This window comes from Panthera uncia, chromosome D1, assembly GCF_023721935.1.
Source record: "Panthera uncia isolate 11264 chromosome D1, Puncia_PCG_1.0, whole genome shotgun sequence".
In the NCBI taxonomy this organism is placed as follows: domain Eukaryota; kingdom Metazoa; phylum Chordata; class Mammalia; order Carnivora; family Felidae; genus Panthera; species Panthera uncia.
The window spans coordinates 66,890,989-66,918,204 of NC_064808.1; the positions used below are offsets into that span (position 1 = coordinate 66,890,989).

At 35.2% G+C, this 27,216-nt stretch overlaps 1 protein-coding gene across 5 annotated transcripts in view; it reads left to right on the forward strand.

Moving 5' to 3' along the window:
- The window catches only part of TMEM135 (transmembrane protein 135), a 197,779-nt gene that overhangs the window by 5,513 nt on the left and 165,050 nt on the right, over positions 1 to 27,216 (forward strand). For 4 of the 5 annotated variants that reach the window (XR_007462622.1, XR_007462621.1, XM_049653176.1 and 1 more), the window contains exons 2-3: positions 19,876 to 20,003; positions 22,326 to 22,418. Coding sequence is in view for 3 of the 5 variants with exons in the window: in XM_049653176.1 (XP_049509133.1) it covers positions 19,876 to 20,003; positions 22,326 to 22,418 (221 nt within the window). In the remaining 2 variants the exon portion in view is untranslated. Of the gene's footprint in view, positions 1 to 3,738; positions 5,124 to 19,875; positions 20,004 to 22,325; positions 22,419 to 27,216 lie in introns of those variants that run through there. The other variant, XM_049653173.1, reaches the window with a different exon arrangement.

Genomic DNA, 27,216 nt, shown 5'->3' on the forward strand with positions numbered 1-27,216 from the left:
TCTATCTCATATTTTTTAGAAATATAAATCAGTACTTGTTATTCTTCTGCTCAGAACTCTCCATTGGTTTTCCAACTCGATTAATGTGCAAGCTTTACCATAGCCTAGAGTCGTACGTGACCTCACTGTTGCTTGTTTGATTACATATCATACCATTTCCCCCTTTTGTTTATTTACCTCCACCAAGATACAGTTACATGATTTATTTTATATTTTTGAACCTGAGTTTTATTATTTAGAATAGAGAGCTCTTGATTTCTGAGGAATATGTTAAATTGGACAACAGATTGTCAAAAAATGAACATTTCTAAGGAGTAAACTAATACAAGGTGGCTTCCTCTTTTTATGAGTTTTGACTTTGAGAGGAAGAAATCTTGCCTTATATTTGTGCATAAGCAATATACATATAAGTAATTTCTTTTATTGACTATGACAAGACAACCTGGATTAAAAGACTGAAGCAAGGACTTATATCCCATTCATCTATGTTGGTAAGCTGTGATAGTGATAAAAAAAATGTGGTAGGACTTTGATGATAGATTTATAATCTGTTCATCAAATGTTAATTGACTATCTACCAGGTACTGTGTTAGGTGATAATTAGGGAAGGGGAGTTAATTGAAGTGACTGCTTAACAAAAAGCTAAATAAAAAGGTTTTGGAGAGTTTTTTCAAAACATATTGGTACAATTTCTTGCGATATGTGTATAGTATGATGTTGTGAAAATGTTTATATCCCTGAGACTGTACTAGCCACATAGTAATGCATAATATTAGTTGATGCTTTTGATGATTAGGGGCCTTAAACTATTTCATCATAACGTAGTATCATGTTAAAGATTTGTTTGAGTCTCTGTTGATACAAGGTCAAACTTTAAAATTGTCTGTTGGTTTATCATTAATCTTAGCTTTTTTTTTTCTATTAATTGTTCGTTTCTTAAAGAGTGTTGTCATTTGAATTTTTTAATGTTTTCCTTCATGTTTAATATGTCTGTTTCATCTTGGGAAACTAAGAGTATAGTTAAAGTGTATTCCTTAATGAGCCTGATTTATTGGTGAATTAAATTAGTATTGTCAATTGGTATTACAAACTGTATATGGTACTCTCTTTCCTCATGATTATACCTGAGGAGAATCAATAATTGAAGTGAATGAAAGAAGATTTTAAGTAATTTAGCTTTTAGCTGCATTGGAAAATATTCAGTAAAATGAACTTACATGTGAAAAGAAGTGTGAAAGGAAAGAAGAATGCTAGATCAAGTATCTAGCTAGCTCAAGAATGCTAGCTCAAATATATTTGAGCAGTTTCTGAATTCTTAAATTCAGAATGCTGAATTTACAGTGTTTTCAACTTACTACCATTTATTTTGTATAGTCTTTTGACTTACTACATGTGTCGGGTTGCACTGGTTTATTGATTCTAGCTCTATCTTGGCAGTGTGGATAGCGATTAATCCATTTTGGGCGTTGCCTCAGAGATACCTTTGCATCTTTTGGCAGTGATGGAAGAAGGCCTGTTCCCATCATTAGCGATTTCTAAACCTTGAAGAAAGTAGACATGGGACCATTTTTTTCCAGACCTGTGTCTCAGAAACTCTCATATTAATCAGGATCAGAGTGAATTTCAGAGTGTGCTCTAGTTCCATTTGGAGCCCATGGAGTGTTAATGTAACTGTATTTACTGAAACTTATTTCCTGTCACTCTCCTACCTTTGTTTCATTCTTCACATATTACAGATTGCCTACAATGAGTCAGAAATACAGTGGTGGGGGAACAAGATGTACTTGGACATTACAGTTAAGGGGAAAGATAAACTTGAATAGACAAGAAAATTATTTAAACTGTGGTAGGTGCTGTTAAGAGGTACAGGGGGTTACTAGAGGGTGTTACAAGAGGACCCATTCTGGTATGGTAGGTTTGGGAGGGCTTTCCCAATGAAGAGACACAGTGAATATATGAATATATATTAAGTACGTATATATTAGGTTTACCACTTATGGCACAAAACCCAAATTTTACCATGAGGAAATTGAGAGAAAAAGAAGCAATTACTTTATAGAGAGTATTTAATGATTTCTTAAATCCAATATCCTGGCCAGGATTTTGATTTCTTTCCTTTTGACTTGGCTCTTGTTTAAACTTGAAACCAAAGGCAGTTATAAGGTATCTCAGACCGTACATAACACCTTGATTACTAGATTTGCTGAAATTAAACCTCCTTTTGTATAAAATATATATTTTAAATCAAAGTAGTCAGTTTTCAGTTACAAAGGATTACAAATGTCTGTTACAAATGTTAGAAAAGCTGTTTTAACCTGTTTGTCTTCACTCATCTAAAGGTAAATCAAGGATGTTTAAGACAAAATTATGGGATCTAGGAAGTTAAGCATCTTTTTAAAGCTTTCTTCTTCTGTGCTCTTTTCTTTTTTTCTCATAGTTAAATTTGTGGTTAAGTTTCTTTTCTGGTTCAGGTAGGTGATTAGGGTTATCCCCATTAAAAAATAATAAGAGGTGTTAGATCTATCACATAGTTGCTAATTATTAGGCTTCAGTATGAGTGAGTTTTAGCAAATATATCAGTACAAGTGCAGTTTTGGAGAATGGCTTTGTTTTCTGTTAATGGAATTTTGTATATCAACCAATGATGAAGCAGTTTGGTATTTTTCAGTCCGCATGATCCCCTGATATCTGTGATTTCTTGCTGAAGTTGTCCCTATTTTTCTGGCTTGAACTCTTTAATTCTGTTTTAAGGATTCAATTCAGTATACCCAATATTATTGGAGAGATTAGAATATATGGGCATACTTTGTTTTTCATCTGAATAAAGTTCTTCAATAAGAAGTGTATTATTAGAAGTTTTCTTCATTAATTAAGGTATTTCATATTAGAGTCCATGATATTTGTGCTTAAGTATCTAGAAGATGGCAGGGTATGAAAAATGTTTTGGTTTAAGATTACAGTGTTAGGTGGAAGTAACAGGTGTATATTCTCAGTAGGTGGAGAACAGGTGTGTGTTCTTAAGACTCCCTACCCCTACATTACCAAAAATACTAATATTACTTGATTTGGAACATGGGTATAATTTACATAAGGCTCAATCTGAACCTTGTTCTTGATCATATTTTGTCTCAATATTATATTTAAAGTATACTTTCAAGTTTGTCTTTATTTAAAGTTTTTTAAAGTTTATTTTGAGAGAGAGAGAGAGAGAGAGAGAGGAAGCGAGGGAGGGGCAGAGGAGAGGAAGATAATCTCAAGCAGGCTCCATGTGAAGCTGATGCAGGGCTGGATCCCATAACCAAGGGATCATGACCTGAGATGAAATCAAGAGATGCTCAACCCACTGAGCAACCCAGGAGCCCCTGTAGTTTATAGTTTTAACCCTAAAAGCAAAGATGTTGGGGGCGGAGCACTGGGGTGGCAGAGTCAGTTAAGTGTTCGATTTTTGATCTCAGCTCAGATCATGGTCTTGAAGTTCATGGGTTTGAGCCCCACATTGGACTCTGCGCTGACAGCCTGGAGCCTGCTTGGGATTCTCTCTCTCCCTCTCTCTCTGCCTCCTCCCTGCTTCTGCATACTCTCTTTCTAAGTAAATAAACTTTAAAAAATATATTTGAAAAAAAATGAAGATGTTAGAAGCAATTTAAATGTAGTGTATTTGTTGGGGTTTTCCAGAGACAGAACCAAAAGGGGTATGTATGTGTGTATGTACACACACACACACACACACACACACACACACCACACACACAAAGAGACTTATTAAAAGGAATTGGCTCACACAGTTATGGAGGCCGAGAAGTCCCAAGATCTATAGTTGGAAGTTGGAGACACAGGAGAGCCAGTGGTATAAGTTCCAGTCTGAAAGCCCTCAGGCTTAATAAGACCCAAGAGGAGGGGATGTTTCATTCTGAGTCTAAAAGCAGGGAAAAGACTAATGTCCCAGCTTGAAGGCAGGCAGGCAAGGGAATTTCTTTTACTCAGCTGTTTTGTTTTTGTCAGGTCTTCAATTCATTGGATGAGACCCATCCACCTTAGGAAGGGCAATCTGCTTTACTTAGTCTACTGAAAATGTTAATCTTCACTAGAAACACCCTCACAGACACACCCAGAATAATGTTTGATCAAATAAATGTCTGGGCATCCTGTGGTCCAGTCAAATTGACACATAATTAGCCAGCACATGCAACATAAATTTATTTGTTACAGTAAAGTAATTCTACCTCCTTTATTATGCTAAATATTTTAAAAAATGAGGTCTTATTATTTTTTAATTTTTCTTAAGGTTTATTTATTTTGAGAAAGAGAGCAAGAGCAAAGGGAGGGGCAGAGAGAGAGGGAGACACAGAATCCAAAGTAGGCTCCAGGCTCTAAGCTGTCAGCACAGAGCCCAACACAGGGCTTGAACTCACGATCCATGAAATCATGACCTGAGGTGAAATTGGACACTTAACTGACTGAGCCACCCAGGGGCCCCAAAATGAGTCTTTCTTATTTATTTATTTATCTATCTATCTATTTATTTATTTAAATGTTTTTTTATGAGAGAGAGAGAGAGAGACAGAGCACAAGTGGGGAGGGGCAGAGAGAGAGAGGCAGAAACAGAATCCGAAGCAGGCTCCAGGCTCTGAGCAGTCAGCATAACCTGAAGTGGGGCTCGAACTCACCAACTATGAGATCATGACCTGAGCCAATGTCGGATGCTTAACTGTCTGAGCCACCCAGGCACCCTGTGGTCTTATTTTTATAAAATATTTTGAAATTTGTTAGAGGAAAGATGTAGGCAGTCTTTTGACCCTAGATGAATATCCTACTCTAGTTCTGGTCTTTGAAGTTTTGTTTTTATTTTGAAGCTGGTGGTGCTATAAAAATGTGGTTTAATTTTGATTCTCATAAGGACCAGGTAACTTCCCTGAATAATGCAGTGTAGCTCTTTCCTGACCATGTAATAATTAGGTTATAGTGAATACTCCTGATATCTACTGATTCTGTTACTGATGGATCTAATCTACTTCAATTGCTACCCCAGGAAGTGAATGGGGAAGCCCTGCTGTGCTGCCCAGGTGAACTACTCTATCCTGGGAATCCTGAAGGGGCTGGACAGATGGAGAGCACAGCTCCTGGTAGGTTTTGCCAACACTGTTGTGCAACAAACTCGGATAAACTCTTGGCAGGAGAAGCCAGTAACTCAAGAGATGAGGGTTTGGAAAAGAGAAAGGGAAAAATTATTTTGGGTGCTGGCAGTAGACAGGAGAAGGTGTTAGGCTCAAACCTTAACAACTGACCTCTCTGCCCACACCTAGAGATTTGTAGAGAGAGGTTGGGGGGATATGGCCTTGAGAGCAGGCAGAGAACACATGATCATGGGTTAGGGCTGGCATGTGTTCAGCAGTGACCATGAGCAGCGAAGGGGATGTGTGGGTGTGTAGTTTTCTAGACATTCTGTTGCTATCAGGGCTTTTCTGGTCTGGTGGTTGGAATGTTCCTGTCATTGCCAAATGTCTTCCTCAGTGACTGAAGAAAGTGAGATAAGAAATAAGCACAATAGGTTTTAGTTAGAGCAAGAGTGAACCAGTCTTCTCTCTTTCTGATTTTAACTGTTAGGATCTATAGTTGAGCAACAGGGCTCCCTGAAAATCCTGCTATAAGAGAAGGCAGGATGAGGCCATGAAGTATAGCTGAGTTCTTAATTGCCATTTATTTTTTCAAACATCTTAATTACCACAGGCAGAAATCTCTGCACATTACTTAAAACTTGCACAACACAAAGAGGAACTTGGGTTGGGATGGAGAGTGATTGTGCTGAGTGAAGGAAACTAACATTTTTAAGTGTCTACTATGTGCCAGTTACTCTACAGAGTATATTTGTCATCTCATTTATTTAAAAAGTACTGACATATTGGAAGAAAGAAAAGAGTAAAGTTTGCTGCACAAGTAGTGGATGCTATTTTCTTCTATTAGGATTAGTTCTTTTTACTTGCTGATTTAGTGGTATATTAATGTTGTGTTTCCATTGTCTTTCACCTTTTACTTTTGTAGACTGAGAATGTAATTTCTCCCTCTGGAGCCATCATCGAGCCTTAGTCTTCCCCCGAGGTTAGGACACTGGTATATGTATATACCAAATTTATGAATATCCTGTTATGTTATTTATACATCTCAGTTGTGTTTCCCTATATTTTTGTATTTTTTGTTTCCAGGATGGACAGCCTAAACTCCTATAGGAGATAATAAATCATACATTTCTATTTGTAACATGCACTATGGATAAGTGTTATTTGTCCTCATTTAGAATAGTCAGAGCAGGGGAGGGGCAGAGAGAGGGAGAGACAGAATTGCAAGCAGGGCTGAATCCACGAACTGTGATATTGTGACCTGAGCTGAGATCAAGAGTCTGATGCTTAACTGACTGAGCCACCCAGGCACCCACCAATTCTTTCTTATTGTGAAGAATTCTCACTTCTTATTTTCCAAAGGAACTAGGTTTGTCAGTCCCTCTAGAAATAGTCTTCTAGAAGATTTAGTGATCAAACTCTGGGGCCAAGAAAGACTGCTGAATTGGACTTTGGTACTAATAAGGCTAAGATCATGGGGTTAGCCGTTTTGAGGAGGGCCAGTTAGCTTTGTTCTAGTCCATGGCCATAGGCTCTAATTCAAATAGTAGTCAGCCATCTCTGTGATAAATGTGCTGCACTAATTGAATAGGGAAACAGACAAGGGAATGTAAATGAATAAGATTAAATGCATATAGGTCTGATAGATGTTTAATAATGATATTTTTATAAAGAGAAACTCCTAAATTGGGGGCTCATAATTATAATTTTGCATCATACGTCAGTCTGTAGCCATTGTGTTAGTCAGGTTGGTTACCATATTTGTCCTTTATGGACTATCCTTTTTTCTTTTTTTTCTCCATGGCCTATCCTTAATGCTGCCTCTGTTTTTTGACTTTGGAATTTTCATAAAGATATTTGCCTGTATTTCCTTTTAGATACTTTACTGTTTATAATTTTCCAATTTAAGTCTATGATCCATCTCATATTAAGTTTTGTGCATAGTATGAGGCAGAGGTCAAGGTTAATGTTTTGTTCTACACAGATACCAAGTTCCTCCAGTACCATTTATTTAAAAAAAGATGCAGTTTTAAAAGTGGGGAAATAAAGAACTCTTTGTGTCATTTGTTTTTAGTGTTGACGGTTAATTTTTATCTTTCAACAGGATGTTTTGATATACATATTAATTTTCAACATGATTTGATGTATATACAAATGAAATAATTACTACAGTCAAACTAATTCACATATCGCCTTTCACATAGTTATATATATAAATTTTTTTCTTTTCAAATTTTTATTTAAATACTAGTTAACATACAGTACAATATTGGTTTCAGAAGTAGAATTCAGTGATTCATACTTACATACAGCACCCAGTGCTTGTCACAACAAGTACCCTCCTTAATACCTATCACCCATCTATTCCATCCCCCACCCATTTCCCTCCACATCTTTTTTATCCATTCATCAATCGATGCTCGGGCTGCTTCCATATCTTGGCTGTTGTAAAGAATGCTTCTATAAACATCGGGGTGCATGTATCCCCTCAAATTAGTGTTTTTGTATTCTTTGATTAAATACCAGTAGTGCAATTGCTGGATCATAGGGTAGTTCTATTTTTAACTTTCTGGGGAACCTCCATACCATTTTACACAGTGGTTGCACCAGTGCATTTCCATCAGCAGTGCAAGAGGGTTCCTTTTTCCTCATATTCTCGCCAATGACTGATATTTCTTGTGTTGTTGATTCCGGCTATTCTGACAGGTGTTAGGTGATATCACATTGTAGCTTTTTTTTTTTTTTTTTTGTGTTTATTTATTTTTGAGACAGAGGGAGACAGAGCATGAACGGGGGAGGGTCAGAGAGAGAGGGAGACACAGAATCTGAAACAGGCTCCAGGCTCTGAGCGGTCAGCACAGAGCCCGATGCGGGGCTCGAACTCACGGACCGTGAGATCATGACCTGAGCCGAAGTCGGACGCTTAACCGACTGAGCCACCCAGGCGCGCCCTCCCCCCCTTTTCTTTTTTTTTAATGGCTATTTATTTTTGGGGAAGAGAGAGTGTGCTTGAGTGGGGGAGGGGCAGAGTGTGGGGGACAAAGGATCTGAAGTAGGTTCTGCGCTGACAGCAGCAAGCCTGATGTAGGGCTTGAACTCATGAACCATGAGATCGTGACTTGAGCTGAAGTTGGATGCTCAACCGACTGAGCTCCCCAGGTACCCCCACATTGTAGTTTTGGTTTGAATTGCCCTGATGATAAATGACGATGAGCATCTTTCCATGTGTCTGTTGGCCATCTGTATGCCTTCTTTGGAGAAATGTCCGTGTTTTCTGCCCATTTTTTAAATAAATTATTTGTTTTTTGGGTGTTGAGTTTTATAAGCTCTTTATATATATTGGATACTAACCTTTTATCAGATATGTCATCTGCAAATATCTTCTCTCGTTCAGTAGGTTGCCTTTTGGTTTTGTTGACTGTTTCATTCACTGTGCAGAGTTTTTTTATTTTGATGTAGTCTCAATAGTTTATTTTTGCTCATTTCCCTTGCTTCAGGAGATGTATCTAGAAAAAAGTTGCTATGGCTGATGTTAGAGAGGATACTGCCTTTGCTCTTTACTAGAATTTTTATGGTTTTGGGTCTTACATTTAGGTCTTTTTTTTTTTTTTAAAGTTTATTTATTTTGAAAGAGGGCACTAGTGGGAAGGGGCAGAGAGAGAGATAGGGTGAGAATCCCAAGCAGGCTACACACTGTCAGTATGGAGCCTGGCATAGGGCTTGATCTCACAAACTGTGAGATTATGACCTGATCCGAAATCAAGAGTCGGACACTTAATCAACTGAGCCACCCTGGGGCCTCTATATTTAGGTCTTTAATCCCAATTTATTTTTGTGTATGGTGTAAGTAAGTGGTCCAGTTTTATTCTTTTGCACATTGCTGTCCGGTTTACCGAATACCATTTGTTGAAGAGACTGTTTTTTTTCCACTGGATATTCTTTCCTGCTTTGTCGAAGATTCATTGACCATATGATTGTGGGTTTATTTCTGGGTTTTCTATTCTCTTTTATTGATCTGTGTTTCTATTTTTGTGCCAGTACTGTACTGTTTTGATTACTACAGCTTTGTAATGGAATCGAAGTCCAGAATTGTGATGCCTCCAGCTTTGCTTTTTCTTTTCAACATTATTTTGGCTATTCGGGGTCTTTTGTGGTGCCATACAAACTTTAGGATTGTTTGTTCTAGTTCTGTGAAAAATACTGTTGGTATTTTGATAGTGATTGCATTAAATGTGTAGATTGATAGTCATTTAATAATATTTGTTTTTCCAATCCATGAGCATGGAATGTCTTTCCATTTCTATGTGTCATCTTCAATTTCTTTCATCACTGTTTTAATTTTTTTTAATGTTTATTTATTTTTGAGAGAGAGAGAGAGCGAGCGCGCACGGGGGAGGGGCAGAGAGAGAGGTAGACACAGAGTCTAAAGCAGGCTCCAGGCTCTGAGCTGTCAGCACAGAGCCCAATGTGGGCTCCAACTCATGAATGGTGTGATCATGACTTGAGCTGAAGTTGGACTCTTAACCAACTGAGCCACCCAGGCACCCCATCTTTCTTCCTTGTTTTAAATAGTTTTAGGAGTATTGGTCTTTTGTCTGTTTGGTTAGGTTTCTTCCTAGTGCATTTGGTGCATTTATCAATGGGATTGATTTCTTAATTACTTTTTCTTTGTTTCATTATATGTATATAGAAATGCCACAGATTTATTTTTTATTTTTTTTTATTAAAACATTTTTTAAAAATGTTGATTTATTTTTGAGAGAGAGGGAGAAGAGTGTGAGTGAGGGAGGGGCAGAGAGAGGGAGACACAGAATCTGGAGCAGGCCCTAGGCTCTTAGCTGTCAGCACAGAACCCGATGTGGGGCTCGAACTCAAGAACCCTGAGATCATGATCTGAACTGAAGTCAGATGCTTAACCCACTGAGCCATCCAAGCGCCCCATATCCTGCTACTTTATTGAATTGGTTTATCAGTTCTAGCAGTTTTTTGGTGGACTCTTTCAGGTTTTCTACATATGGTATATGTCATCTGCAAATAGTGAAAGTTTTACTTCTTCCTTACAGATTTGGATGTTTTTATTTCTTTTTGTTGTCTGCTGTGGCTAGGACTTCCAGTACTATATTAAATAAAAGTGGTGAGAGTAGACATCCTTGTCTTATTCCTGACCATAGAGGAAAAGCTGTCAGTTATTCCCCATTGTGGATGATGTTAGCTGTGAGTTTTTCCTATATGGCATTTATTGTGTTGAGATATGTTCTCTCTAAACCTTTTTTGATAGCTTTTTATTATGAATGGATGTTGTACTTTGCCAAATACTTTTTCTGAACCTGTTGAAATGATTTCATGGTTCTTACCCTTTGTCTTATTGATGTGATGTATCATATTGATTGATTTACAAATACTGAGCCACCCTTGAAACCCAGGAATAAATCCCACCTGATTGTGGTGAATGATTTTTAAAAAAAAAAATTTTTTTTTTTTTAACGTTTATTTATTTTTGAGACAGAGAGAGACAGAGCATGAACAGGGGAGGGGCAGACAGAGAGGGAGACACAGAATCTGAAACAGGCTCCGGGCTCTGAGCTGTCAGCACAGAGCCCAACGCGGGGCTCGAACTCATGGACCTGAGATCATGACTTGAGCCAAAGTCGGACGCTTAACCAACCAAGCCACCCAGGTGCCCCTGAATGATTTTTTTTATGTATTGTTGGATTTGGTTTGCTAGTGTTTTGAAGATTTTTGCATCTATGTTCATCAGAGATACTGACCTGCAGTTCTTTTGGTTACTGGTGTCTGTCTGGTTTTTGTATTAGGGTAATGCTGGCCTCATAGGATGACTTTAGAAGTTTTCCATCCTTTTCTATTTTTTTTGGAATAGTTTGAAAAAAATAGCTATCAACTCTTCATTAAATGTTTGGTAGAATTTGCTTGTGAAGCCATCTGGTCTTGGACTTTGTAGTTTTTTAATTTCTGATTCAATTTCTTTGCAGGTTATTGATCTGTTCAAATTTTCTATTTCCTCCTGTTTCAGTTTTGGTATTTTATATGTTTCTAGGAGTTTATCCAGTTATTCCAAGTTGTCCAATTTGTTGGCATATGGTTTTTCACAGTACTCTCTTAAAGTTGTTTATATTTCTGTGGTGGTGTTTGCTATTTCTTCTGTCTCATTTGTCATTTTATTTGAGTCCTTGATCTTTTTTCCTTGATAAGTCTGGCTAGAGGTTTAGCAATTTTATTGATTTTTTTTTTCAAAAAACTAGCTTCTGGCTTCACTGATCTATTGTTTTTTTTTAGTTTGTATATTATTTATTTGTGCTGTAATCTTTATTATTTCCTTCCTTCTGCTGGTTGTTCTTTTTCTAGCTCCTTTAGTGAAGTGTTAGGTAGTTTATTTGATATTTTCTTGCTTTTTGAGATAGACCTCATTGCTCTGAACTTCCCTTGTAGAACTGCTTGTGCTGCCTTCCACAGGTTTTGAGCCATTGTGTTTTCATTTTCATTTATTTCCGTGTACTTTTTAATTTTTTCTTTTATTTCCTGGTTAACTCATTCATTGTTTAGCAGCATGTTATTTAATCTCCATGTGTTTGTGTTCTTTCCAGATTTTTTCTTGTGGTTGATATCTAGTTTCATAGAGTTGTGGTCAGAAAAGATGCATGGTATGATTTTGATATTTTTGAATGTGTTGAGGCCTATTTTGTGGCCTAATATGTGATCTGTTCTGGAGAATATTCCATGTGCACATGAAAAAAATGTGTATTTTGCTGTTTTAGGATGGGATGTTTTGAATGTATCTATTAAGTCTGTATGGTCTAATGTGTCATTCAAAGCCCTTGTTTCCTTGTAGTTTTTCTGTTTAGATGATCTATTGATGTAAGGATGTTAAAGTCCCCTGCAACTATTGTATTATTATCAATTAGGTCCTTTATGTTTGTTATTAACTGCTGTATGTATTTCGGTGCTTTCATGTTGGGTACATAAATATTTACAATTATTGTATTTTCTTATTGAATTGTCCTCTTTATTATTGTGTCCTTCTTTGTCTCTTGTTATAGTCTTTGTTTTGTTTTAAAAAGAATTTTGTATGACACAAGTGTTGCTACTCTCACTTTCTTTTATCATCCATTTGCATGGTAAATATTTTTCCATTCCTTCACTTTCATTATGCCTGTGTCTTTAGGCTTAAAATGATTCTCTTGGAAGCAGCATATAGAAGGGTCTTATTTCTTTATCCATTCTGTCACTCTGTGTTTTTTGATTGGAGTGTTTAGTCCGTTTACCTTCAAAGTAATTATTGAAAGATATGTATTTATTGCCATTTTATTACCTCTGTGATTCTTTCTTCAGCTTGAACTAGTCTGTTGTTGAAACTGTCTATGAAATTTTTTTTAGTTTTGTCATTGTTTTCTTCAGCTCCAGAATTTTTTCTCTTTCTTTTTATACTTTATTCCTTTTCTAAATGGAATTTTTAGGATTTCATTTAAATCCTATTTATAGTTAAAAAAAAAAAAAAATATATATATATATATATATATATATTTAGAGAGAGCGTAAGCAAGGGAGGGGGCAGAGGGAAAGAGAGAGAATCTTAAGCAGGCTCCATGCTCACCATGGAGCCTGATGTGGGGATCAATCCCATGACCCTGGGATAATGACCTGAGTCAAAATCAAGAGTCAGACACTCAATTGACTGAGCCACCCAGGTGCCCCACCTTTTTTTTTTTTTTTTTTTTTTTTTTAAGTAGTTTTCATCTTTGTTAAACTTCTCATTTTGGTTACGTATTGTGTTTCTGATTTCATTTAGTTGTCTGTGTTCTGTTGTAGTTTACTGAGTTTTTTTAAGATAATTATTTTGAATTCTTTGGCAATTCATACGTCTCTGTTTTCCTAGGGTTGGTTACTGGTGTTTTATTTTGTTCCTTTGTTTTTATGTTTATTTGTATTCCTTGTGGCTTTGTTTTGGTATGTGTGCGTTTTTTAAAAAATATTTACTTATTTTTGAGAGAGAGAGAGAGTGAGAGAGAGACAGAGAGACAGAGAGACAGCATGTGAGAAGGGGAGGGGCAGAGAGAGAGGGAGACACAGAATCCAAAGTAGGCTCCAGGCACTTAGCTGTCAGCATGGAACCTGATGTGGGGCTTGAACTCAAGAACCATGAGATCATGACCTGAGCCAAACTCAGATGCTTAACCAACTGAGCCACCCAGGTGTCAGGCATCATTTACAGTGTCCAAATTCTGGCTCCTGTAGTGCAAGCCCTTCATCCTGTAGACTGGCCAGAGATTTTGGGTAGGTTTTTTGGTGAAGTCTGTGCATGGGCTTGCTGTTGAAGTCTTGTGGCTGGCTGGGCTGGTGTTTAGGGGTAGGCCTAGAGCCTAGGTTCACTGGTGTAGGCCATGTGCTTGGTCCCATAAGGGAGCAGTCCTGATGGCTTGGAATTTGGTGTTAGGCCTAGAGTAAGACTGGAGCCTGGCTTCTTAGGAGTTAGCCTGGTGCTGGGATGGGCCTTGAGCTTGAGTCCCTAGTTTGTGTGGGCTGGCTCACACACTTCTGGTGAAGTTGGGTGCTCATTTCACTCTTCTTTCATGGGGTGAGTGTCTGTCTCCACCCTGGGATGCCTGGACTTGGAGGCTGGGTAACATACATGAGATGCTCTTTCTTACCCTTTTCAGTGTGTGTTTTATTATTTCTGTGTTCCATCGAAGTGCTGTAATCTCTCACCTGGAATCCTTAGCTTTTGTGAAGGTATTTTCATGCATGGATAGTTGTTCAAATTGACATTTCTGTAGGGGATGAATGCTGGAATCTGCTGGTTTGCTATCTGGGTGTCACTCCTGTGTCATTTAATTCAATTTATTTAATAACTGAAGAAACTGAAATCTAAAGAATTATATCTAAACAAGGATCCTTCATAGCAATTGTTAGTTGTAGAGCTAAAGTTAAAAATCTTATCATATGATTATTTTGTACTCTATTAGGGTATTTATTTCTGTCTCTCATTCAGATTCTTTCTACTATAATAATCCCTATTTTCTCCTACTTGTTTGTCTCCTACCAGTTTTACACATGTATCATGTGTTTATTGTAGAATTTCTGGAAAATACCCCAAAACAAAAAGAAGATTAAAATAGTATGTTGCCATGATCAGAGATAACAATGAATAACATTCTCGTATTTGTTCCGTATGTTCATTAAAAAATACTGTTTTGTAGTTTGCATTTTCAATTTATATGTTTTGATTTATTTTTCCCTGGTCATTAAGTGGTCTTCTAAAACAAGATTATAACACTATGACAAATAAGTTTATATTTTAATCATAGTACTATTATGTACCTGTATTTAGCTAAATTTTTGTAAGCATATTTGGAAAATTCATAAGAGATTAATGTGGAATTTCTTGGTCAAATCTTATGAACATTGTAACATTTTTGCTATAAAAATATGTTTCTGAAGGTGTCTGATGATTTCGGATAATGATTTTATAGATATGTGCGTGTGCTCTTTCTACATGGTGTGTACGATTGCTGTTATGTTGTTTGGTGAGATCAGTGTTTCCTAACCTTTTTTTTTATGCTGTAGCATGTATGGTGTACCTAGAAAATGATAATAATTGTGTGGCACACTAGGGAACATTGAAATATTTATTGCTGTGCTCTGTTACCCTAGGCCTGACTACCCAGACTGTTGAGAGGATCAGTATTTTGGCCATTTGTAAACCCTGGTTGGAATCTCTGGGTTAGAGCACAGTGATGATAAGGTCCTAGGTTGTTTTCCTGTTTTGTGTAAGATTTCCCCCGTTTCTTACAATAGGCTATACAGTTTGGTATACCAATATTGCAAATATGTACAATTTATCTACTTTACTGGTAATGGGCATTTAGTTTTTGGCGGTATTTGTAATTACAGATGGTTTTTTCATTCCCATCAGTACTTTGCTTTATCCGTTCTTTTTATTTTAGTCATTCTGGTTTGTATGTAGTGGTATTTCTTTGTGCAATGATGAGTAATAGTGATGAGCATGTTTCATTTCCTATTGGCCATGTGGATGACTGCTTTTTTTTTTTTAAGTTTACTTATATTTTTGAGAGGGAACGAGAGAGCACAAGTGGGGTGGGGGCAGAGAGAGAGAGGGAGAAACAATTCTAAGCAGGCTCCATGCTGTCAGTGCAGAGCCCCATGTGGAGCTTGAACTCATGAATTGTGAGATCATGACCTGAGCCGAGATCAAGAGTTGGATGCTTAACTGACTGAGCCACCTAAGTGCCCCTACTTTTTTTTAATTGAACTTTTTATTTTGAGATGATTGTAGATTCTTAGGCAGTTGTGAGAAATAGTGGAGAGATTCCTTGTACTTTTTATCTGGTGTCTGCTGATGGTATCATTTTACAAAATGATAGTAAATAAATATCACAACCCAAACCCTGCTATTGATATAGTCAAGATATAGAAGATTTCCATCTTCAAAAGGATCTCTCCTGTTGCCCTTTTATAACAATACCCACTTTCCTCCCATATGCCCCCTCCTCCTAACCCCTGGCCACCATTACTTTATTCTTCATGTCTATGATTCTGTCATTTCAAGAATGTCATGTAAATGAGATCATGCATTATGCAGTGTTTAGGGATTGGCCTTTTTTACTCAGCATATTTCTTGGGAGATTCATCAACATTGTTTTATATATCATTCATTTATTCTTTTTCATTGCTGAAAAGGATACTCCACTATTTTTTAAACCATTCACCTCTTGAAAAACATATGGGTGGTTTCTGGTTTTTGACTATTCTATGGAAAAGCTGCCGTAAACATTTGTGCATAGATTCTGTATTAACATACGTTTTCATTTCTTTAGGATAAACACCCTGGACTACAGTTGCTTGGTCATAGGATAGTTGTGTGTCGCTATTTATTTTTTCAAGAAACTGTCAAACTGCTTTCTAGAATGACTCTACCATTTGACATTCTCTCTAGAAATGCACGAGTGATCCAGTTTCTCTTTCTTGCCAGAAATTGGTGTTTCCCTTATTTTTTAATTTCAGCCACTTCTGATGGTTGTATAGTGATAGCTCATTTGTGGGTTTTAATTTGCATTTCCTTAATGGCTAGTGTGCTTATTTGCCATTTGCACATCTTCAGTGAAATGTCTATTCATATCTTTGACACTTTTTAATTATATTAATTTTTTACCATTGAGTTGTGAGATTTCCTTATATATTCCAGATACTATATCATCCTTTGCTGGATATGTAGTTTACAAGTATTTTCTCCCAGTCTGTATCTAGTCTTTTTATCTTCTGAACAAGTTTTTTAAAGAGAAAAAGTTTTAATTCTGAAGTGTAATTTACAGTTTTCCCTTTTCTTTAAAATTTTTTTTTAAAAGTAGGCTTAATGCCCAGTGTGCAGCCCAACACGGGGCTTGAACTCATGACCCTGAGATTAAGACCTGATCTGAGATTAAAAGTCAGATGCTTAACCAACTGAACCACCCAGGCACCCCTACAGTTTATCCTTTTATGAATTGTGTTTTTGGTATCATGTCTAAGAACTCTTTGCCTAGCCTTAAATCCCTAAGATTTTGTCTGATTTTTTTCCCCTAAAATGTTGTAGTTTTTTTACATTTATGTCAGTGATCCATTTTGAATTAAATTTTGTGTGAAGTGTGAGACTTTGGTTAAGGTTATTTTTTAACTTTTACTTAAAATTTTCTGGGTCTGTGGATATCCACTTACTCTAGCACCATTTGTTGAAAAGGCTGTCTTTTAGTTGGAAGTATTTGCATGGTTCTATTTCTTTTTTGTTTGTTTTTGCTTTTTAATATTTATTTATTTATTTATTTATTTATTTATTTATTATTTTTTTAATATGAAATTTATTGTCAAATTGGTTTCCATACAGCACCCAGCGCTCATCCCAATAGGTGCCCTCCTCAATGCCCAACACCCACTTTCCCCTCCCCTCCACCCCCCATCAACCCTCAGTTTATTCTCAGTTTTTAAGTGTCTCTTATGGTTTGATTCTCTGTTCTATTTCATTAACCTATTTGTTTATTTCTCTGCCAATATCATAAAGCCTGATTACTCTATCAATATAGTAAATCTTAAAATTGAGTGGACTGATTCTTCTCATTTGATTCTCTTTTTCAAAGTTGTTTTAGCTCTTATAATCTCTTCACTTTTTGTATCTATTTCAGGATAATCTTGTCTATATCTGTCTGCAAAAATCTTTCTGAGATTGTGATAGAAATTGTGTCACTTTGGGGAGAATTGACATGCTGAGTCTTCTGGTCCACAAGCATTTATTTACACCTTTGCTTTCTTTCATCAGCATTGTGTAGTTTGCAGCGTATACGTCCTATACAGGTAGATTTTTCCCTACGTATTTTTTTTTTTGAGGATTTATTAATGCTACTGTATTTTAAATTTTTGCATCCATGTGTTGATTGCTTTTATATAGAAATACAAATGATTTTTTTAGGTTTATCTGTATCCTGTGCCCTTGCTGAGCTGCCTTATTCTAGGAGATTGGGTTTAGTTTGTTTGTTTGTTTGATTTTATATGTTGCTTGGGATATTGTGTAGACAATCAGATTATCTACAGACAGGGATAGTTTTGTTTCTTCCTTTCCAGGAAAAGAGAAGATTTTTTTCTGTAACTATTTGAATATATAACATAGTGCCAGATTCTGCCCATTGTTAAGTCTAAAATGAAAGAGACATTACATTTTCAAACCTGAAGATACTGGGAGACCATTAGAACCGATGAGATGCTTGAGGATCAGGGAGTGATTGTGACAGACAGATTTTGTTTGTAAGTAATTGGGTGGTTGAGATAAGGTGGGAAACTCAGAGGTTAAACCATTTTTTTTTTTTTTTTTTTTTTTTTTGTGAAATATAGTGAGTTCTGCTTTGGATGTGTTGAGTTTTTTGATGCCTGTGTTACATATTTATTGATATGTCCGATAGATATTTGAAGGATGTATTAAGACTTTAGGGAAGAGGTTGGAGTTATAATAGGAATTCCTACTTTGAGATGATAGATGATGCCATTGGAAAGAGAGCATATGTAGAATGAGTAGTGATCTGAAGAAATGCTAATGAAGGAAAAAACATTTAGAGATATAATGGGAGGATGAAAAGAATTCATTGTCATGGAAACTATAGCAACTTCTTTTATCAAAATTCTACCTATTTGTTAAGATCTGTCTTAGAAAGTTCAGTGATATCTTCTAGACATCATCACCTTCCCAGTCCCATTTCCTTTTAGTCATTTCCTAATGTGTATTTCTATAGCAGTTTCTTCTTCCTCTAGTCTAGCATTTGCCGTATTCTAGTTTATGTGTCTATTTCCCTATCAAGATTTTACACGCCTAGAAGGCAGGGATTCGATCTTAGTCATCGTTTTTGCTGTGTATGGCATAGTTCTTATTAACAAGTTGTTTAATTGAATGCAACAGGAGATGGTCAGTTTCAGGGTCTTCACAGGGGTGGAGTAAGAAGAGCACTGAGACAAGTCCATTGGATTTATTGATCATTGACCTTAGGAAAAGCGTTATGTCTGGGATGGTGGGGAGTGAATACAGTTCTCTAGTCTTCTTTCAAGTCAGTGTTGCCCTTCCTTACAATCCCTTCCTCATTCCCTAATTATGCTGTTTTAACTTTTCCTCTTTTGATACATTGTTTCATTGTGATAGAAAAATATTTTTTCCCTGTGGCTTGTAAAATTCTGCTATTTTTCCAAATATAGCTCATATCCCTTTCTCAATGAAACTGCTGCACACTCCTATGTTAAACTCACTCTTTGATAAACTTCCAAGGCACTTCGTATAGTATTACTAACACTTAATGATTCTTCAGGATCTCTAACTGTATCTTATCATACCATATTGCAATTCATATTCTGTTTATGTTGTGTATGTACTCGATAAATACTTAGATCTCATGTCTTGATTTTTAAATATCCTTACTAAATTAGTTCAGAGCTTATTTTGTTTGTTTTAATCTTGAAAATTTTTTTAAATTCTGAGGTCACATACAAAAAATACTAAAATATGTTTTCAATCTAAATTTAAATTTAAAAGATAAGTCATGAAGACTCATAACATGATATTCTTTATGAAATATTTTTGTGACAAACTTCTGCAATCCTTGGTACAGGAACTTGTTCCAATATTGTGGTACCAACTTGTAGTAGACTAGATTCTCAATGTTTGTTTTGTTCTTCAGGGCTTTTTTTTTTTTTTTTCTTTAACGGGCTCCAGTGGGCCAGAAATTATTAATTTTACTTTTTGCTTTTTGTGTTCCTAGCATGGTTTTGTCACACAGTAGTCCTATTTGAATAGCTGAATGAATTTCTTTGGTTTCTATCACTGAGGTTCTCTAATATCCAGGCTGATAATATCTGTAAATAGTTTTGTTTTTGACATTCAATTTCTATTTGAATTGTGCTTTATTTTTGCCATTTAAAAATGCATTCCATTATTCAGTTTAACACTGTTTTTAAGGCATTATAAATACAACATTTGGTAGTTATTCTTTATGACCCATGATGTAATTTCTTGGTATGTATTTTACCCATTATACCTTCAATAGATTAAAGTGTCTTCTTTTCTGTCCCAGAAATTGTATTTTTGTAGAGGAGTCAGTAAAATACCAGAGTTTTAACTTCAATTTTAGAATATATGCTGTTATTCAGTAGCTTTCACATAAGAGCTAAGTTAGGTGGGAAAAATTGGTTGGATTAAACAAAAAAGCCTTTCTCTTTCCAGATTGCAGCAATTCTCCGGAAACGAAAATTAGACTATTATTTACACAAACTACTCCCTGAGATCCTACAATCTGCTTCATTTCTGACTGCTAATGGGGCCTTGTATATGGCTTTCTTTTGCATTTTAAGGTTGGTACTCATAATCACCACTGGAGGTTAAAACAGATTCTTTTGTTGGAACTGTGAAACAAACAGATGTTTATGTAAATGTTGTGCAGGTCACTGCTTGTATATTTTTTTTCTCTATCAATTGGCATTTATGTATCTCAAAGAAAGGCTGTTAAATAGGAGTTGTGGGCCTCTTGGCTTAAAGATTAATACAGACTTCAAATTATTGCTATGAGTATATAGCAAAAGTGCTTTGGTGTATCATGAGCTTTCTGAGGCCTACTATATTTACCAAGTTGTTGATTAGGATATCTTAACTTTCCAATTTCATGGATCAAGAATTCAAAGCAACTGCATGGTGTAGGTGAGGTCCACATACAGTGACTAGACTTCAAAAAGACTATAAAATGCTTGTGTTTATATGTAAAACAGTAAGTTAACTTCTGGCATATCCTATTGATGAAACTTCTCCTCATTAAGTCTTATAATTATCTATGTCACAGGCTTCCTGTGACATAGATCAGTTAGAATTCAGTTTTTAGTGCTGTGACATGCCTTAACATGTTTATTAGATATTTACTTCTTATCTTTTTTCCCATTGATTGTTGAAAATCCCAACTAGTGTTTTTCTTAAATCTGTCAAGTTAAAATACTAACTTTACATCATTTTCATATTACTGTTGCCCAGAGTAGTTCTGTAGGTATACATTAACTGCAATTAAAAAGATAATTTTCAAATATCCTTTACAGATTTTTTCTCGTCAAAACATTAATATTTATAAACTTACAGATTATGCAGAAAATAATTGATAAGGTTTATACTACTGAGGAAATTATGCCTTTAAATTGACTTGAAAGTATGTGTAAGAAACTATCATATGTACTCTGGAAACTTTCTAATACTTGTTCATACGCTAAAAATAAAGTTATAAAATAATTAGGCTTAAAATATTACAATAATCATAAATTGCTGTTGTAGCATATTTCTTTATGTTCTGTGAAACTGGTTAATTTGTGGAAATGCAAATACCTATAATACTTATACTTAAAATGCTTATAGTTACATCTATGTTCCTCCTTTAACTGACTCATTGAGTTATTTTTCTTGATTTTTACATTCAGTAACTTCCTATGGCCTTTGTGGATTTTATATTGGAGGAAGAATCACTTCTAGTTTTCTCGAACAGGAAGTTGCTGATGTTCATTTTAGAAATACCCATATTTCATATGCTCTGTAGGTTTTCTAATTCTTTTAAAGCTAAGCTTCAGTTAAAAATATCATTTCATTGGTGATCCTTAATCTTTATGTGTATGTATTTACATTTTTTCTTATAATGTGTTTTTTATCCATGGACCAACTTTGTTCAGATTATTTTTTTGCAAGTTTTATGTGCTGCTTCTCCCTTTCTTAGGAACATAGTGTCTTTGAAAGGAAAAAAATCTTCCTAACATTTCCAAATATCTTTTTTTTTTTTGATCTCTTTAAAAACCCAAGCAGCTAATGGCCATTTTATAGCATGTGAACACCATGTAGATTTTTACTTTCAAGGGACATATTCTAGTAAGTGAAAAATGATATACATATATATCTAAATAAAACTAAAAAAATATACATTACTTTAGTAAGTACCGTAAGAAAAAGTTATCAAGGATTGTAGAAGCAAAGAAGGGGTGACATTTGTTAAATATTTATCATGCGTTAAGAAATAGGGGTAGTAATAATAATTATAACAGCTAACATTTCCTTAGCACTTTCCATGTGCTGTGCATGGTGCTAAGAAATAGCTCATGTAGTCCTCATGACAACTGTATGAGATAGGTAATATTATTGTTCCCATTTGATAAGGAAACTGAGAACATAGAGGGTTTGCATAGTAATGTTGGATCTAGGGAATGTCTGAATGAATGTGACTGACTATTGGAAGGAGAGATACTTACTAGTTTGCTGTTGTAGTAACCAGATTCGGAGATGGTAAGAGACTTAACTAAGGCAGGGGTAGCAGATTGGAGAATTTGAGAGTTCAATTGCATATGGAAAAACTTAAGGGAATGATTTAATGTGTGGAGAAAAGGAAAAGGGAGAAGCTAAGGCTGTTTCAAAGTGTCACACGTAAGTGGGTAGGTCGTCGTTGATCCTATTAACCTAGGAAAATAGAGGAGAGAGAGCATGTTCATGGCGATAGGGGAGAGAGCTAATGAGTTAGTTTGGTTATGGACATGTTGAATTTGAGGTGCTGTGAGACATTTAGGTAGAGTGTGGAGTGAAGAAGGGGAACTTCTGTTCGTAATAACTGAAATAACCAAATAAAAATTTCATACAAAAATTCCAAATTTGAATTTCAGGAGGATACTTGGAAAATTCTACTCTTGGAGTCCTGGCTTTGGTGCCGCTTTGCCAGCATCTTATGTGGCCATTCTAATTGAAAGAAAAAGCAGGTAAATTTTCATGTATCTACATATTTAATAGAACTAGTTTACTGTCCTCTACCCCAACTAAAATTTTTTTGACTTACTATTTCTTATAGTCCAGGGGTGAGATATATTTCCACATATATTTTTAGTCTTACAGATACTTGATGGAAAATTTAATTTTGTATTGGTATTGTTATTTATGTTTACTAAGTTCATTAAAATATAAAGATTGACTTTATAGAATAATAGTACCCACTGGTCTTTGTTTACTAAAAAATTAGAGAGTTATCTCTAAGTAAAACATGACATACACAAATCTAATTGAAGGTCTTTTCCATAATGACAATACCATTATCACACTTGAGAAAATTAACAGTTTTCTTTTATCATCTACATCTGTAATTTGCATCAACTCATTGAGTGATATCTGTTAAAGTCAGTTATTATTTTTAAGGCATCCTCTCATTGAAAAAAATATGTTCATTTATATAAGCCTGAAAGTGTTTCAAGTGACATAAGATTTCTTTAAAATGCTATAAGCTGTTATGTAAATTATTCAGTCAGGTAAACAGCTGAAGGTAAAACTTTTGCATAAAGCAATTTTTACTGTCTCATGAATAATGATTTTCATTGCTGAGAACTGCTTTGATTCCATCTTTTTTCCAGAGAGTCACAGTGGGGTCATGTATTAATCAAGATAAGGTCATCATCCAGTTTATGAAGATGTTCGCTAGAGTCACTCATCTCACATTAAGAGTATAGATAGATCTTATCAGTTAATTAAATATTTACTTAAACCACCTGAGGCCATTTTTAATGCCTTCTTGTGTAACATAATGGTGTCTAAACATTTGGTTCTTTGCTTGTGTCAGAATACTTTTGGATTATTAAAATTACCAAAATCAAAGGACTGGTGGATATTGTTGCCCCAGCATAATCAAGTCAGAATCACTAGAAACATAGGTTATCACACCTGAGAGTATAGTACAGAATAGTACTGAGTATTAAGAGTGTGGATTCTGGAGCTGTACTATCTGGTTTAGGCAACTGGCTCTGTCACTTACTGCAACTACTTGATTTATTTAAAAATGTGAATACTGGTTTTAGAAATATGATTTTAAATCATACACGAAACTTTAAAGATGCTTTAAACCAAGTTTGCTCTTATTTATTTATTTTTAGCACTTGAGTAATAAGCATTTTAGAAGTTATTTGCCTACTTTTCAACAGAAAATGTTGAAATTGAATACTTGTGTACCCACCTAGAGTCAACAGTTGTTAACATTTTGCTATTTTTACTTAGTTGTAAGTGATTATATGTATGTGTGGTTATGTGTGTGTATGTGTGTGAATCATTGTGAACATCATGACACTTTACTCCTAAATACTTGAGCATTCAAATAGGGGTATTTTCCTGTGTAATTAATTACAACACTATTATCAAAGTAAGAAAATCAACAGTCACTCCCTAATACCAGCTAGTCCGTAGTGTCCTAAAATGCTTTTATTGCTGTTTTTTTGAAATAGACTCTAGTGGAGATTATGTATAGAGTTTTGTTTCTTTATTTTCTTTTAATCTAGCTAAATCTCCTCACTCCTTCCCTCTCCCCATGACATTGACTTATTGATGTGACAGTTGTCTTGGGTGTAAAACTTTTCTGGTTTTGTCTGAATTTTTTCCTCATGGAATTGTTTAATTGTTTCATTTAATTCATGTATTTCCTATAAACTGAAGTTTAGTCTAAAGACTTGATAGCATTTAGATTAAACATTCTTGGTAAGAATATACTTACCATCAGAATATCAGGTCCATAATTCCAAGTAGTTCCAAGGTTGAATATGTGATTAAAGTGGCAATCATCAGATCTTTTCACTAAACCTGTTAATTTGGGGGAATTAGATTTCTTGACATTCCACAGTCCTTTGCTGGAGTGAACCTGAGTTGATCATGATAATCACAATTTGTGGATTGGCTAATTGTTGTGTGTGTGTGTGTGTGTGTGTGTGTGTGTGTGTGTGTGTGTATTCTTCATTAGGATTGAGTGTCATTTACTTCATAAATATTACAGAAGTTTTCCTCTTTTTTACTGCTCTAGAATAGTTTAGTGATGAATTTTCTGGCTTTTGAGAATTTTGTATTAAAGAAGATTAAAGGGTCCCTTTGTTATTAATTTCTAGTTTTATTGCATTCTTATCTGAGAATGTTCACAGTATTTTCTCTGTATGAAACTTTATAAGGTTTTTATTGTGGCTTAATTTATGCTCAATTTTTGTAACTATGTTTTGAACATTTGAAAAAAGTGCATTCTTTTATTGGGAGTTCAAAGGTTGGTAGATAGCTATCAGATCTATGCTATTGAATATGGTTTTAGGTTGTATCTTTAATTCCAGGTGCAATTTCTAGCATTAAAAAGTATGCTCTTTTGGGAATGCAAGCTAGTGCAGCCACTCTGGAAAACAGTATGGAGGTTCCTCAAAAAACTAAAAATAGAACTACCCTATGACCCAGCAATTGCACTTCTAGGCATTTATCCACAGGATACAGGTGTGCTGTTTCAAAGGGACACATGCACCCCCATGTTTATAGTAGCACTATCCACAATAGCCAAAGTATGGAAAGAGCCCAGATGGTCCCTCGATGGATGAATGGATAAAGAAGGTGTGGTATATATATACAATGGAGTATTACTCAGCAATCTAAAAGAATGAAATCTTGCCATTTGCAACTATGTGGATGGAACTGGAGGGTATTATGCTAAGTGAAATTAGTCAGAGAAAGACAAAAATCATATGACTTCATTCATATGAGGACTTTAAGACACAGAACAGATGAACATAAGGGAAGGGAAGCAAAAATAATATAAAAACAGGGAGGGGGACAAAACAGAAGAGACTCTTAAATACGGAGAACAAACTGAGGGTTACTGGAGGGGTTGTGGGAGGGGGGATGGGCTAAATGGGTAAGGGGCATTAAGGAATTTACTCCTGAAATCATTGTTGCACTATATGCTAATTTGGATGTAAATTAAAAAAAATTAAAATTGAATTAAAAAAAGTCAACAACAACAACAATTTTTAGTTATCTTTTTTTTTTTTTTTTGCTTGCATTTGCCTAGTATGTCTTTATCTTCTTGAAACACTTTATATGTCTGTCTCATATGCCGCATAAATTTGGGCTATATTTGGAGTTCCAATCTGAAAAAATAATTTTATTTGAAAATGTAAGTTCAGTCCATATACATTTACTTACACAACTAATATATTTGGCTTTTTATTATATTTGTCACTATGTACTCTGTTATATTATTATCTTTCTTTTACTTTTAACTTTGACACGATTATAGAGTCATGGAATATTACACAAATAATACAGAGAGACACATGAAAACTTAATCAGTTTCTCCGCAGGATAGCATCTTATGTAACTGTAGTATAATAAAAAACCAGGAAATTGACAATATTGTCAGACTATAGCTCTTATTCATGTTCACCAGCTTTTACATTGACACATATTGACCATTATAGTATCTTACAAAGTAATTTCACTGTTCTAAAAATCCTCTGTATTTGGCCTTCATTTCACCCTTCCCCCAACCCCTGGTGACTACTGATCTTTTTAACTGTCTCTGTAGTTTTACCTTTTGCAGAGTGTCATATAGTTAAAATCATACAGTATGTCAGCTTTTCAGATTGGCTTCTTTTTTTTATTAATATGCCTTTAAGCCTCATCTATGTCTTTACATGACTTGATAGGTCATTTCTTTTTAGTGCTGAATAATATTCCATCATCTGGATATACAACTCTCTATCTTTTGCCCTGCTGCAGGACATTTTGGTTGCTTCCAAGTTTTGGCAAATACCAGTAAAGCTGCTGTAAACATTCATGTGCAGGTTTTGTGTATTTATGTTTTCAACCCCTTTGGGTAAATTACCAAGGGGTATGATTGCTATATCATATGTTAAGAGTATGTTTGACTTTGTAAGAAACTGCCAAACTGTTATCCAAAGTGGCTGTACCAGTTTGTTTTCCCACCAGCAGTGAATGAGAGTTTCTGTTGCTCCACATCCTTGCCAGCACTTAGTGTTGCCAGTGTTCTGCATTCTGGCCATTTTAATAGGAGTGTGGTAGTATCTCATTGTTTGAATTTACATTTCCTCAATGGCAAATGTTATAGAGCATTTCTTCATGTGCTTTTTATTTTATTTTATTTATTATAATTTTTTATGTGCTTAATTAATCTGTATGTCTTTATAGTAGATTTCTTGTATACAACATGTAGTTGGGTCGTGGTTTTTTGATCAGCTCTGGTAATGTTTGTGTTTTAATTGGTAAACTTAGACTATTGACATTAAAAGTGATTATTAATATAGATGGATTCATATCTACTACATTTGTTCATGTTTTCTTTTTGTTCCCTTGTTGTTTGTTTTGATTTTCTGTCTTCCCACTTATTCTGCCTTTTGTGGTTTTAATTGAACATTTTATATGGTTCCATTTTTCTCTCCTTTCTTAGTAATCAATTATACTTTTTTTAAACTTTTTTTAGTGGTTGCCCTAGTTTTGTAATACACATTTACAACTAATCCTACTCTCAAATAACACTATAGCTTTTCATAGGTAGTGAGTATACCTTATGATAATAATGTAATCCTAATTCCTTCTTCCTGTCCCTTATGTCATTGCTATCATTCAGTTATATCTAAGTATTCATGACACACACATACACACACACACACACACACACACACCCCTCATATATATACATAAGCATACAAAATCAATTACATTGTTGCTTTGATTACATTATTACATTATTTTTAT